Source organism: Rhagoletis pomonella, unplaced genomic scaffold (genome assembly GCF_013731165.1).
Source record: "Rhagoletis pomonella isolate Grant_MI unplaced genomic scaffold, Rhpom_1.0 Rhpom_scaffold_00007, whole genome shotgun sequence".
NCBI classification, from domain to species: Eukaryota; Metazoa; Arthropoda; class Insecta; order Diptera; family Tephritidae; genus Rhagoletis; species Rhagoletis pomonella.
The window spans coordinates 39,614,089-39,630,774 of NW_023458561.1; the positions used below are offsets into that span (position 1 = coordinate 39,614,089).

Below are 16,686 nucleotides of genomic sequence, written 5' to 3' on the forward strand. Positions count from 1 at the left end.
GGATAGTTTTTAATGTTATGCTTCTTAGCGATATTTGTATCCTCGGTGGTCACAAAAATAATGCCAGCCTCATCTAATTCGTCGTCTATGCTCTCCAATGCACTCAAAGTTTTGTCGCACTTCTCGCCAGGTTCGCAAGGGCCGGTAAAGAATACCACAACATATTCGTGATCGTTGATTAGCTCGGTGAGAATTTCGTCGGTAACTTCCTCAATGGTGGCAGTACGTTTTTGTAAAATCAACCATTCCAATACTTCATCCTCATTCATTAAGTCGCCTTCGTACAGTGCTGGTATCTTGTTTTCGAAGTAAATGAGTGCGGGCAAGTGATCCAAGCCGTATTCCTTTGCCTCGGCGGCATTATCAATGCGCACAATAACGATACCCTCCTTTTCCAGTTCATCATCGATGTTTTCCAATTCGTTGAGTACGCGAATGTCTTGCTTGTCGTCTTTGTCGTCTGGTGTGGAATTGAAAATATGCGTGTGCAGAAATTTATCAACAATTAAGGAAATTTAAATTGAAGAAAACTACACTGTTTTATTACTAAAGCCACATTTTCTTATATTAAGACGACATTTTTCTATATTCCCGTGTATCGGAATCAAAAAAATTTCAATTCATATCGAACTGATGAGGGTCAAATTTACTGTACATCAGATCAGTTCAGATACATCTATGGGAAGAGAGAATGTGTTGGACCTAAGACGTTCCATGCATGATTTAATATTTGTTATAATCGGAGGACCAAAGGTTTATAAATCTCCTGACCTAGATGACCTATAATGCTGCAGAAGTTTAAGGAACTTATAGTCTCTTGGCTAGGGTCAATATACTGTAATAATATCAAAAAAAGTTGGAGATACGAAAGCATTTTGGCCTGTAGTTCTTACTCGGATTTAAATCCCGTTAAAATTGATTGAATGGCCTCCTAGCTTAATAAGCTGATTGGCAAAACAGTGGAGGAAATGGACGCGACAGAAAGTTCGAGGTAATTATAATCTAAAAACCTTCTCAATACTTTTAAAAAGTCAAAAATTCTCTCATTTGTAACAACTTAATTGTGGCAGATAAGTCATCAATATCTTCAATATTCATAAAATTAAAACTAAGAAATAAGTGGGAATTTTTTACTTACAAAAAATAACAGCCAAATGTTCAGTATTTTCAATCAGTTTATCCTTCATTTCATCGGTGACTTCCGGTATCTCCGAGTGTCGCTTCTGATGTACCAGCCAACCCAAGAGCTCGTCTTCTTTCATCAAATCACCCTCGTATATATGCGGTATGCCACGTTCGAAGAATACAATGGATGGTATTTCATCGATACCCCACTCCTTGGCCTCACTGTCGTCGTCGATCTTAACGAAAGCTATGTCATTTTGATCGCACTCATCATCGATATTCTCCAGTTCGGCGAGAATCTTTTGCGATTTCTTTTGATCTTTGTCGTCTGTGGGAGTAGGAGGGAGAGCATGAATAATTAAATGGATGAATAAAGAGTATAAATTCATAATAAAAATCAATATTTTCTAAATGTACACACACAAACTAAGTATTCTTCTGTTTGTTTTTTGTTTTTTTCCTTTTTCTAGAGTACGATGAGCGAACTAATTTATTTAAATTAATTTATAAAATGCCTAATCTAAATTTCCATCTCTGCTTATAGAATTACACTTTCGGAATTATATTCCAATTGCCTTTTACTGAAAATTAGTGGTTAGGTTTTAGACAACTAAGTATGTAGAATAGCGGCCAATAACGTTTTACACGCGCAATTCAATCAAAAGCCAATATACATAGACAGCACAGATGTATTTATGCACAGTTATTGCCATTTTTTATATTTTATTGCAAAGCTATATAAAGTGTTATTTTTCAACAAAATTGAATTGAACTTAAACCAAATTATCTCTTATATCCACTTTTTTAATTATTGGGTTTTCTCGAGTTAAATAGCTGCCTGAAATACCAGGGGTTATCTGCTTTGGGGTTTTAGTGTCCTTATGCCCGGGGTACTGGAATACTTAGAAGAAAATCTAAATGTTGGACCCACATATTAGGGATGAGATATACAGTTTGCACTGTCTGACGAGTACAATCGAAAGAGCTCTCGATTTTAAGGAGGTTGCTCTAAGTGCCTTCTTGTACATCGAGGGGGCTTTTGATAATACTGTGACGGTTCTATCTCAAGAGCACTGGTCCAAAGAGGTGCATCGACACCATTCTTCGTGAGCGTGATGTAACATCGTCCGGGAACCTCGGAGCAATAAGTGGATACCTACAGAGGAGGTTTTCTTTCTCTTATACTCTGGTCTGTCGTGGTTAATGGATGGCCTCTTAATCAAACTATAGGAAAGTGGTTACGATGCTTTTTGGTACGCGGAGTATTATGGTTACGGAAAAATTCGGCAGTACTCAAGCTGATGTTTCGAGTGCAGCGCTTCCCTTGGTATCAAACTGGTGTTCCAATGAGGGCCTCTATATAAACCCGCAAAGGCTGCTCTCGTACCGTTTACGAGAAGGTATAAACCGAACCTTGTATAAAGAAGGTTACCCTTGGAGGGACAGTGCTTTAATACTCTGACGAAGTTAAATATCTTGGTGCTACCCTGGATAAAAGACTAAGTTGGGCAAAATACCAGGTCTAGAAATTTGCGCATTCTCCGACTCTATGCTAAGGGAATCTGCTTTGGAAAGAAATTCCATGTCAAAATTCAAGAACGAGAGGTCTGATTAAATGGTTTATCTGAATTAGATCTCACAAAGAACAAAGAATCTGCATTTCAGCTTTCTACATACAAACAGTTCCGATCACATGAATAGCGCCCCTTTTGATTCTTAGTATATACAGTTTTCCTTTTGTTTAATATTCATTAATTTTTTTACATAAATATGGCATATTCTGTTACAAAAACCATGTAAATCCGATTTTCAAACTTTATACAACAAATTTGCATCAAAATTTATAATTAAAAAACAACGTTCTTTGAGTAATCAGTTTATAGCCAGCCCATTAAATTTTAATAATTAAGGTGCAAATTTAATGATTCTAAAAAGTATGAAATTTTTATCAAAATTCGTGGAATTACATATTATAATTTTTGTATAAAGAATATTGTATATTTTCATAAAAAAAATCTATGAGTATAAAGTTAACAAAAAGAAACCTTTCAATACAGATTATCAAAAGGGTGCGCTATTCCAGTGGCTGGCACTGTATATAGCATGTACAGAGCAACATATGACGCCACAGATTTATTTGAGCTGTTTTGTTAGCTTATCATAATATTCGAAACAAAAATTTTAACTCTCCAACTGCCATTTTTAATGTATTTCCATAAGAGTGGTTTTTAGAAGGGGTCAAAAAGACCCGATCATGAAAGGGTTAAATTCTATGATTGCGTTTCAGTATCATTCGTAAGCTGAACCATGCTGAAATCGCGTCGAGAAATCACTGCAGATCAACGAATTTGACGCTAAGTTTTTGCATGTGCCTCTTTGCATCTGTCTCGTCTTTGTGGACTTTTATTATTATTTGAACATATATATATAGTATAATACACATACCATTCATACATACATGGTATGTATATATTATAGTGTTTTAAAGAGGCATCGAAAGCAGAGCTCTTGATATTCGATTAATCGAATATGCGAATTATTCGAATATGATGCCATTCGAATAGTAAAATTCGATTAGCTATATTCGAATAATCGCCCACCATCGATTAAATATTCGAATAATTGCTCGTTGTCAATTATTTGAATTATAACCTGTGCGGGATTATTCGAATATTGATATATATGTAGATATGTATACATATGAATGTGTGTACATACGTACACATTTAAATAAATTGAAACGTATGAATAGGGGTCGTTCCACGTTCCAAGACGGCACCACAGCTAAAAAAAATTTATTACAGAGATTGTGTTTAAATCTGTGAAAAAGCAGATAGAAAAATTCTTTAGAAATAAATTTCTATGGATTAATTTTTCACTATTTTCCCCATTTTACAACGTTTTTTTTTATTTTTTAACGCATGGTTCAAACAAGGTCCCCTTATAAGAAATAAATAAATATTCACATCAAACCATTATCTTTCATTTTACTAACGAACTAGTATGTGTCCTCAATAGTGACTCGTCCCACCCGTCACAAGCTAAAATATGTTGTTTTTTAACCGACTTCCAAAACAGGAGAAGGTTATCAGTGCGTCGGAATATTTTTATTTTTTTTTATATGTATGTTACCGCATAACTTTGCACCACGTCAACCGATGTCAATAATTAATAATTTTTGCAACGGAAAGGTAGTGTCTCAGAGGTGGTCCCATACTAATTTGGTTTAGATCCGATCATTGGATCATGAAATATATAGATATAAATATATTTTTTTTAAGTCGGTTTTTTTTTGCTAAAAATTACTTGTTTGTATTTCAAATGTGATAATACCATCAAAGCTTAAAATGGACTTTAAAATTCTATTAGCTACATACGAGAAAAGCGCCATGAACGGAATATTTATTTTTTGTTTTGTATCAAATTGGTAAACGAATCCAACAGCTCAGAGAAGCGGGTGTCATCGTTCTTTTGTTTGACAATAACGCTTATACCAACGATCGAATATTCGATTTTAATAAGGTGTTCGAACAATCGTATCAACTATTCGAATAATCGAAGAGAATCAACTATTCGAATATTAACATTCGATTGAAAATCGTACAAACGATTGGCGATCGGACGTTCGAATATTCGAATAATCGAGTTATTCGAATAATTTTAAGAGCCCTAATAGAAAGCCTTAATTTATTTATAAAGCTGAGCACGCGATTAGCGTTACACATAATAATTCTTCAAATGCGCCGAAAGTTTTACAACAATCAATTAAACATAGTGTAGAAATTAGCTCCTTGTCAAACAAAATAAATTCAAAACAGCTTTACAAAACATCATTTTCACGCTACACACACAGACATCTAATAACCACAGACACATGCACATATGTATGCACATTCATTCTTATCTACATTATGTACAAGTTCCGCTTGTTTTTGATACATATTGCAAATCATGCCTTCACATCCACCATAGTATGCTGACTATAGCTTCAGCCGATTTGCCATAATCAAGTATTTAGTATGTACATATGTATGTACATACATACACTACACCCACTCTAACGTCAACTTACAATAGAGCACAGCTACATAGGGCATCTTCTCAATTATCAAATCCATCATTTCATCGGTAATATCCTCAATTTGATCGGATGTTGTTTGCTCTTCGAGCCATTTCAGCAATTTCTCTTCATCCTCAAGATTGCCCTCGTAAATGGTTGGAATGCCTTTTTCAAAGTAAATTAATTTAGGAACTTTGTTTATGCCGTATTCGATGGCCTCTTCAGGATTGTCGATTTTCACAAAAGTAACGCCCAACGCATCGCATTCATCATCGATGTTCTCTAATTCTTCGAGTACTTTTTGCGATTTTTTATCATTGTTATCATCTAAAAAACAATCGATTAAACAACAATTTTGCCATGTTGATAAAGGGATGAGGGTATAAGGTATCTAGTATAATTACAGAATAACACCGCCATAACGCGTCCTTCCTTCACCATCTTGTCGAGCATCTCATCGGTAACATCTTCGATTTCGTCGTGCTCCAGCTGTCCCACCAGCCAATGCAATATCTGCTCCTCAGCCATGAGATCGCCATCATAAATATTTGGAATTTGTTTTTCGAAATAAACTATTGCCGGAATCTGTAGGGGGTGTGCGCGTGTGGGCGTATTGGGAAAAAGTGAGTTGAAATAATACTAACTACATATAACACGCCCAAAATCTAATGCTTCATATATTACCGAATCGATTCCATAGTCCGCTGCGGATTTGGAATCATCAATTTTTACAAATTGAATTCCATGTTTATCGCAGTCGTCGTCGATTTGTTCTAGCTCTTCCAATACGGTCATTGAATCGTCATTACCATGATCATCTATGTAAATGGGTATATAGTTGGAAAACATGCAAGAGTTTTTCACACTGGGGCACTAAAGGGTGGTGCAAACAAGGTGCCCGTGTAATAGACCAATACCTTAATTCACTTCCGTTCGCGTCGGAATATTATCTTCTCGGACTTGTTTGTGGGTGCCAGGCCATAGTGATGTCGCAGGAAATTGTGTGGCTAATGAACTGGTCAGAGATGGCACCGTGGAGGTAATATCGCCTAGGAAAGAGAGAGTGGAAGTTGCCTTGGCTATTAAGTTGTGGCCTTCTCTTGGAACGATGGACCCCGGGTCAACTCAGCGAATGCTGGCGGAAAATCAGGGAATGTGCTACTGCGAGATTAGTTTGGTCTAGGGTGGACCGGGGATAGTCTAGGGATCTTCTTAGGCTTGCTAAACTTGACTATTGAGAAAAACAGAATACTGTGCGCTTGCTCTCAATTCTAACAAGAGATATCGCTTAACTTCTCTGCTAAAGAGTTCGAGGCCAAAGAGGTGCTGGAATCGAAATGATTAATGCAATTATTTTCCATGTGTTACAATTGGGCATTAATTAGTCGCAACTAATATTTTATCGATACAATTGTATATTATCGAAACTCGTCCCTCACCGGCACAATTAAGCATGAAGTCTCGTTTAACTCTGCTTGATTTAACGTGCCTATTTCGCCACACAAATCGTACCTAAAACCAATACCAATACCAATGGAATACCAATGAATGAATAAATACTTAAATTTATGTCAACAAGTGTGAAATTACTAAGAGAAATCCACGAATTCATGCTTTCAGTTTCAGAACATAAGGGCTATAGAGTTCAAGAAGAAGTTCGAGGAAACTTTCGATAATAATGCGTGCGGATATATGTACATATCTCGAGATCATTAGTCAAGCCGGGCAAAATACAATCTGTTCAATCGTCTTCATGGAACCATTCTGTCATCCCAGTTGGTCTCCCTGGAGATCTTTCGTTTATATGGTGGGTAAACTTAAATTGCAGTAAGAACTGGAGAGTGGTAGGGGACCTTGGATGGGACTGGTTATTTATTTATTTGTTGATTTTGTCGGTTGATTTTTCCGACAGGGTGGAACGATTTTTTATTTTGGAACGAAGATGGCACAAAGCTTCATTCCAAAATAAATAATCTTTTTCAATCCTTTAGAAATGGTATAAATCTTATAAATGTAACTGGTATCAGGAAACTCGTTATCTAACCGCTCATAACGGTGTTTGTTGGCATATAAGTATGTACAACGGTTTGTTTGTAGTTGCAAAGTCTGTCCTGATGACGGCAAGACATCGGAGCACATTTTATGTTTTGCAAAATCCAACCGATTTTCTCTTACAAATAAGAAAAAGCCGTCAATAGTAAAAGTAAAACAAAAAAATAAAAATCATAGTGTTTGCACCACCCTTTGCGCATTGAAATCGTGCTGTTAGGATTTCATTAAGAACCGTCTTTTATACAAAACGTACAAAATAATACAACCAAATTATCGATGTTGCTTATCAGAGTGGACAGTGTTTTAGCTGTAACGTCCTCGATCACGTCATCCTCATCGCCAGTCGATTTATTTTGCACCAACCACTCCAAGACATCTTCTTCACGTGACAATTCACCTGCATTGTTGGATGGGTAGGAGGAGTTATTTAGTAAGCCAGTTTCAGCAATACATATTTATGTATGTATGCGATTGTGGCAGTTGTTGTTGTTGTTGTTTGTGTAAACATACATACAAACATATTAGTTTTTTACTTGTTCGTTTTTGTTTTTTTTTTTTGTATTACCTTCGTATATGATCGGCGTCTGATGGCGATAGTAGACCAGTGCTGGAAGATTGCCCAAATTGTATTCTTCAGCCAATTCCTCATCGTGTATCTTGACAAAACCGATGCCCAATTGATCTGCTTCATCGTCGATATTTTCCAATTCTTGCAAAGCTTTGGCACATTTACGACATTGCGGTTTATCTGTTCACCGTTCGGAAAGGGGGGAGGGAGGAATATTTTGAACAGATATTTATTAAAAAATTTGCTTTTAATATTTGTAGATGCAGATAAGTAGATTGGAGGCTTTCGATCGGGATTTGGATGCAAAATGTAGTATGTTCTCTTATGTAGGTAGGCATTGAGCAGCGCGCAGGGCGGGCAGGGCGTGCATAACAAGTATGTACATACGTATGTATGTATGTAGGTAGGGCAATCTGGTGTAATTACAAGTACAAAACTTTGTATGTACATATGAAATATATTACAGGCTGGTTTGTGTGTGTGTGTGCTTGTGCTTTTGCGGAAACAGGGGACGTGCAATCGAGTGTGTGTAAATGTATGTACGCAGGTATACATATTTATGTACATATGTATTAGATACAGATTTGTGTATGTGAATAGAGGTCACATTTTCGTTAAATACTTTTTTTTTTTTAATTGGTTGCTGTGTGTCACCAACTACATAAAGTTGAAGAATATTGCTATAGGTATATATACAGATGAACTCTTATGCATGTGCATTAGGGTGGTCCTTAAAAAATATGAAACTCTTAATTTTTCCAAATTATAAAACCATTTTTAGGGGTCGCTGCAAGGTTTCAAACATGTAAATCTGATAAATATGAATTTCTGTTGAAAACTATTCCTATAAACTTAATATTAGGCCGGATTTTATTTTTTAATTTTTCGAAAGCATGCTGGTTACAAAAGTTGATCTTAAAAAAATTCCAGGAAATGCATGCATAGGGAGAGCAATATCTTATTTTAATAAGGAAACTGTCAGAAAGAGAACACTTTTCACTGAAACCGGCAGTAAGTAAGCACTTCCTTAGCTCAAATTTGAATAATTTGAAAATATTATTTTCAAATCCTGGTAGCGACCCTTGATATTTATTTTAAAAACAATATAAAGAACTGTCTCATGCAAAATATAAGTGTTTATTATTTTGAGGACCACCCTAATGTACATTAATATTTAAATTAACGCATACAAATTCTAACAAGAATCAATAAAGTTATCGTGATTGTATAGTGCTGAAGTTTAGTGAAAATAAATATATATATGTATATTCGTTTTAAAGTATGCAACATATCTATTATGCTTATAATTGGTGACAGATGGTCCTTGGAGTCGCTACGGTCAAATTGAATCTACAACAAACTCCAAATTAAAAACCGCTGCGCATGAGAGTATGCAAAGTTTGCAGGGAATCGGCTCCATTACGTTTATTTCGGCTAGAATGATGTTACTGCACTTGTTACACTGTGCGACAGTCAAAAAGGGCACGAATGCGGTGTTGCAATCATGAAGCAGTTTTGTCGCTAAACATCAGTTGTTTTTTTTTTGGCAGTGTAGTGAAGTTTTCCTAATTTGGTATCAAGCACTGTGATTTGCTTGTCAAGCTCTTTCATTTGATACCCATATATACCAATCCAGATCTTAATCTTAATACTTATTCTAATTTTAATGGTATTTTTAATCTTAATCTTAATCTTAATTTTAATCTTAATCTTAATCGTAGTCTTAATCCTAATCTTAATCTCAGTCTCAATCTTAATCGTGCCGAACACCCCGCCATCCCAACCATTATTTTATCGCTTTTTCCTCTCATTGGCTCAGTGATGCTCAGTGCCCGTCCATATATATGTATGCTTTGAGGCACCACTGCATTCAAGTTTGGAATTAGAGCAAAACGAATAAGTCACTTTTTCGTTACTCTTTCAAACTCTCTGTTTTTTTTTTTTTGGGCGCGCATAGAATATAAGCTATATCTGAGCATCGCTGATTTACACTTTCCCGAGCGCGGGATAATGAGTGTTACGCTAGTGTTACCTACTAGGAGGGTATGCGGTTACATTCTTGCACACAATGCTCTTCAGATACATGCGCGCCTTAAATAGAACAAACAGGCCTCTCTAAACTATGTATCATTAAACCCGCCAGGCTCCGGGAAAAAAATTCGTCGATTCGAGAGTAGGATCTTCAGAACAGGTCTTACGTCGTCGAAGAAATATACATCGCAATGAAATCTCGCTTAAACAACAACATTAGCCATAAAGCGAAGAGAAGCTAATGACATTGTCTACAAAGTCTTTTAGGTAGTAAAAAGCCACACTTGATACTTCTCCGCGTCTATCCGCAGGCTCGGTGAAAGGACTAGCGCTATATTTCCCTCATCTTCGATTGACTTCGCTAGTCATGTATACAGACCAGCTGCTTGGCTCTTTGCAACCATCAATAGTGGAATAGAGCCATGTTACAGACCCAACAGGCTGCATGCTTCTTCTTCGAAAGTTACCTTGAAGGAGTAAGTGGTGTCGCGGGGGAGGCTATTAAAATTGTGCGTATACTTAGAGGACCAAAAGAAGAAACTTAAACCTGACATCTAGAAGCGACAACGATAGAAGCTTCCTTCTCCTGGCTTCTTTTAATATGAACAAGCGAAGCACCAAAGCTTCATGGACAAAAAAAAATCCAGATTTTGGGGGTTTCATAGATCGCAGCACCCATAACGAGGAGATGCCGTAGCAAATTTAACTGAGATACCGACTCAACTTAACCGGTAAGCAATCCGAAAATTAGGGAATCTCTGCCTCGATGCAGGGCTATTTATAGTAAAATGATAGGAGATTCTCAACCGACGCAAAACAAGACAGTGACCCCATAATTTCACTGTGATCCCGACAGTGGAGGTTGACACTGATTTTCCTTTACACTCTCACGAATTTTATGTAAGTAAAAAAATCTCCATGACATGGCCTCTGGGCATCGTAATGGACCATTGTGACCTCAAAGTGAACTCTTTTCAGAGCAGCTGCCTGCATAACCTAAGTGAAACCATGGCTTACAAATAAGCATGTCAAGGATGTAAAATCAGTTAAGGCACTCCTTGATAAGCTCCATCCCTTTCTTCGTGTTATTACAGACATTCGTTACATTTTGTAAACAAATCGTGCCGGCAGAGTTTCAGTTGTTCTGCAATGCCAAAGCTTTTCGGATTCATAATCTCCCATATCAAAAACACACTCTCTCTAAAGCTTATCGTAATTGAGAGAATGCTTCAATAATGCACTTGCACTCACACCAAAAATGCATGGTGTGGTGAATTTAAGATGGAACCGAAGGCACAGCATTGTTGATTTTTGTATTTGCTCTTACAGCAAAATGAATTGTGTTTGCATTTTATATTTTGTTTTATATTTAATTTTTTTTCTAACCTCAAATTTGAAAGCATAAATGCATTTCATTGCATTTTGTCAATATTTTTATTTTGGTTTGTATTCAAGTTAATATTGCGTGTTTGCTATTGTTTATTTTTCGCCTGTTGCTATCATCTTTCCTAGTAAGTCCATCTACAAAGTGAAATTCGATTGGCATGAGGCCAAATTAAAATTTTATTGTATATTTTATTAAAATGTTTTTAACGCATAAATTTCATGGCATTACTCATTACACAGTCGCACAAAGATGTGTTGTATGTATGTACACACACATTCAAATACCGAGCATCTATAAACTTAGATGTTTACTAGCAATGGCGACGATTTTTAGTAATAAAATGAATTTAATTTTTGTTTTTATTATTTCTTCTTTTCACTGTGTAAAAACGTTAATATTCCTCGCGTAGCTCTTGACAACAAATTCGAACGCAAGAACACATTTTTACAATACAAATATGTATGTATGTCGTAGAATATTTGGTAAATAGGTGCCGCAGTCTGTTTAGCTGTGCGAGCAGTAGTCGGCCATTTGCAATTGTGTTCACGAATCGTATTTGATGATGAGTTGTTTCAGGTCTGGCTAGGTTTTAGATCGAAAACTAGGCGCCGGTAGTTTTAATCTGGTGTCTGCATTACTATGCTTTTAAAAACCTAAAAAGCTTATCAAGACTTGTTAAACTTCGCCTTACCGAAAAAGAGAATTTATTTTTAAAGGCTTGTCATTGTATACTTGCGCTTAACCCAAAGACGGTTAGTTTTGTGCTGCTAAAGCTATATGCCTTTTTACACGTTTGACATTGCCAACGCAGTTCGGAAAAAATATATTATTTGAACATTGGATAAATTAGTTAATTGAAAATTTTTCTTGCTGCAAATAGGGGGGTTCCAGAAGTTAGCATTTATTACTTTTTATGAGCTTACGATCTACAAAATACAATTTAACCAACACTTCAAACTTTGTAGGATATTTATGGATACGAATTTTAACCAAAGTTCATCAGAATTTAAAACATTTTGAGGCCAGTATGCAGGTCTCAAGAAAAGCGAAAAACTCCATAAAAAATGACGTACAAGAAATAGCTAAGAATTTTTCTTGAGTCAAATTTGCTTAAGGCAGTACGCAGTTCTTAAGAAATGTGCTACGCCTTCTACTCGGTTTTCTAAAGTTTTTTGTGTAAAAAAGAGCACAAGGCAACCCAGATGTGTAACAGAAATATATGCCCGTTCCATTTTTTCTTGAGGAAAGCGTGAGGCAACAGGCTGGGGAAGTATCAGATGTCAAAATTTCTTGGACACACAGACGAAATAATGGCAATTTTTTCTTGACCGTTTTCCTTAGAGCTGCATACGGGCCTTTAATCAAAATTTTTTATTTTTTTTTTGCAAGTTCAACTTCGAAGCATTTGAGCTTACCGTTGGTCTTTGCCAATTTTTGTTCCCGCATTTTCGTCCATATAAACTATGTTTGAAATTTTTATCCACAAAAAATCCTATGGCAAAAATCAACGGTACACCCTAGCTACTTCAAACCTGCAAATTTTGGTAAATTTTTTTGCATAAACATTTCGTAGGATTTTGTCTCAAATTATTGTAAATTATCTTCATGTTTACATATATTCTCTAACTAGAAAACTATGGGTTTTGAAGCCGCAATATTTCAGAATCTGATTTTAGAGCTGTGCCACTTTTGAAGACGGTATGCGATATATACATAGGTTTATCGGAAACGGCTCCTCCGAAGAATTGTAGTAAGATACTATTTTGCAATTAATGTTGTATAAATAAATACTATCTCCGATAATACTTGTAGAAAGTTGCCATCTTTTCCGAATAATTTGTAACTATTAAATAAAATATCGTAATATGGTTAGCAAACGGAAAGTAATTTAAAAATCGTAAAATCAAAAAAAAATACTTTGAATAGGGTTGCCACCTATGTAATTTTATGTTTAGAAAATAAATATACAATTGTACGATTTACGGATACTAAAAGAAGGCAATTAAACAACGCTCTGTCTATATAATAAGTGTTATCTCTTATGATATTAGTGTAAGGTTGCCACTTAATTTCGATTCCGAAAAATTGAACGAAAGCAACGCAAGATGGATATCAAATGAAAAGTATTTTAGGGACCTTTAATCTAAAAATATTTCTGAAGAGGGTTGCCATGTTTCGCCGTTTTGAAATACAAATTTTGTATCATATTAATTTCAATGAACATTTGTCAAATTTTGTTTACAAACCAAACTTGAATTGGAGGATGGACTTTCGTTCCAAAACACATAAAACTAAACTAACTTTAAAAACATTTCAGAAACCGATATGTGCTACTTGTATGAAAAATTTAAGGAGTAATCAGTGTTTTCATACCTACATAAAAAAATATTCTGCAAAAGAAATTCTTCCACTCAAAGGTATCGAAATTCCCAATAAAATTTTTATTTTTCAAAAACACAATTTTGAACACCTTGCTATGTATATCTCATCATAAGTAAAATATTTAAAAATAGTTCTTGAAAAACCCCCATTTTTATGAAACATGTATTTTATAGATATTTCAACAAGGATTACGATGGAGTCATTTTAAATCCATTGTTAACTGGTCTTCACTATGCAAATCAACTTCAATAAGTTCAATTCTTGATAGCTAAGTTAGCTGTAGGACCATCTTATATATCGTCACTAGACACCAATAAAGGCGCGAGCTCAGAAGTTGACAACGAAAAAAGACACATAAAAAAACTTCAACGAAGAAAGGCGTCTAAACCTAGTCGACGGCGAAGAAAGATACGTAAACATATTTTCGCGGTCAACTATGTCGGCGGGTGTAATAGTATGTACATTCCCCAAAGAGTTTTTCGCCGTCAACTGGGTTTACGCGTCTTTTTTCGCCGAATATTTTTCACGCGCCTTTTTTCGTCAATGCATCCTTTTCGCCGTCAAAACAATGACGCGCCTTTATTCGTGTCTAGTGACGGTATAGATATGTTAAGTCCATTTCTTTAGCTTTAAAACGACTTTGGGATGAAGTCTTTACGATGTACATCATTAGTCAGAATCACGAAAAAATCCAAACTTTGACAGATCATATCTCCGAAAAAAAAATTACTTGATTACGTGTTAGCATTTTTTCATGTATAGAACCAATAAAAAAAATTTTGAAGCCAATAGAAAGTGTGACACCAGGCAAACTTCATAACATAAAAATAATGCTATTTAAGCCTATATTAAGAATATATATTTGAAGTAGGAAACATAGAAAAAAATCAATGGAGATTGATCTAAAGCTATCTATTGACCTATCGCCCTCATTGTAAGTATCTACCCATGTGGATAGTTATAAAAAGTCGCTCATACTACACCACAGCGACAATATGTATTAGTAGAGACTAATATGTATTTCAGTAATTGATTTGAGTATTTAAGTCAGTAATTATCAAATTTCCGGTTAGTGCTGATCAATAATCATGAAAGTATTGAATAGATTTTATTATTATTTAACATTATTCGGGCTTATTAAAAAAGCAGGGGTATTTCGACCCAATCGCCTTCCAGCATTATAGACGCATTTAAAGTAAATGAAAAAAGTAAAAGTTGCTTTCTTTTGTCCAGAGCGCAAGCAATGGTAAACCCGCGAATGTATTTCTGCCTTTAAAAAGCTTCTAATTAAAACCATTTGTTGTTCCGAAGCGGAGTAAAATTGAAGGTCTTCACATTTGTGTTTGAAATTGGTGGAGAAGGCCTTTAGTGATAAGTAGACTTCTAAATAATAAACGGTTTAGGTAAAGAAAAGAAATCGGCAATTTAAGCTTTCTTTATTTTAAAGATTCAAAGATTTTACAAACTTTTGAAGATTTTTGTGATTTTTTCGGAATTCTTCGTGTTTTGCTTTTTGGGATTATTGTAGAAACTTTTGGGGGGTTTTCGGAATTTTTCTTTAATTTTTCAGTATACCGTTTATTATATTTTTCGATATCATTTGGGATTATCGAGTCTATTTCGCGATTTTAAGCCCTTGTCGGGGCTACTTTTGTAGACAATAATTAGAGAAGCCAAAAAAAAAAAAAAAATTATAAGGTTAAAGTAACCTTTCTAACTCAATAAAAAAATCGATAAAGCAATTAGCTAATTTAATTCATTATTTTTTTCCAATCCACTCTCCAAAGCTGAAGAATGTATAAAATAGTAAAAAATCCGTGGCAAGAAAATTCTTCATAGTTGACTTTCCTGTTATTTTTGGACCACCCTATTGTATACACATAGGTACCTAGTATCATTTGCTTACTGGAAGAGTGAAATATGTATATATTTCAAGCATTTACACAAAAAACTAATTTTTGAATTCTGTCATTTTCCAGCAAACAAGCGATGTTCGTGTTTAAATATGAAAATATTTTTATATACATAAATATCCCCTGATCATTTAGTTCTTCGAATTGACTGACATTACATCGACAGCTTTGTATTAATTTGAAATAGATTTGCCACGCCGAAATTGTTTGCCACAGTGGATACCAGCACACACACACACACACACGCGCACACACACACACACACACACACACAACAAACTTATAAGTCACGTATACGCCCCCTCTAACATTGAAGTGAAAGAACGAGCGAATTTTAAAACAAATAAACAAAACAGAAATAAGTTCAGGTATTTCGATTTATTTTAAAATGCATTTTAGCCACTGACAACCATTCAAGCCATTTGCATTTCTTTCAAAATGAAATGTTTTTATATTTAAATTTCACTCAACACAGCAAACTAAACGTATGTACGTATGTACAAATGTAAGTGTATACAGCCATCCATAGTACATAATTTATACATACATACCTATGTATGTATAAGCTCACATGCATTTACTCACATACACACTATGTATGTATGCACGTCAAGTTGCTGCAGAACTAAATTATGTGTTTTACTGCAAATGCAATTAAAAATTCTGTTAGCCCGTCCAAGCGCAAAAATTAATGTTCGACTGTCAATTCGCGAGCCATTTTCACAAAACGGTTGCAAACGACGAAAAAGCGACACTAGCCAAACGGTATTCTAACATGCATACATACATACATATTTGCTATGTATATGTACATATGTATGTACATATGTATACACGCATGCAGCTATGCCAACAACAACATCGAAGTCATCGCTCGAGATGCATTTAATGGCCGCACACGCGCTGCCCATGTTCGCCTTCACCCATATGAGACACTTGTAGGCCACATATAAAAACAACAACAACAACAACAACACGAATATCTAAAACTACAGCCATGTTTGAGGTAACAATGGAAACAAGTGCCGCTACGCTACCATAAATATTTTCGCCCAATTTCGCTCAACTATCGAGTGGGTGCATCCGTGTTCGCCAACGCAAAATCGTTACCAACTTTACAATTGATAAACTGCAGAGCGAGGGGGGTGCTGTCATGGTGACAATACAT

The 16,686-nt window shown here is 35.4% G+C and overlaps 1 protein-coding gene across 1 annotated transcript in view; it reads right to left on the bottom strand.

Annotated features, from left to right (window-relative positions):
• The window catches only part of LOC118743819, a gene marked incomplete at its 5' end in the record, with an annotated part of 68,272 nt that overhangs the window by 34,769 nt on the left and 16,817 nt on the right, over positions 1 to 16,686 (bottom strand). The window contains 2 exon segments of the mRNA XM_036476582.1: positions 30 to 460; positions 1,139 to 1,453. Coding sequence (XP_036332475.1) covers positions 30 to 460; positions 1,139 to 1,453 — 746 coding nt within the window.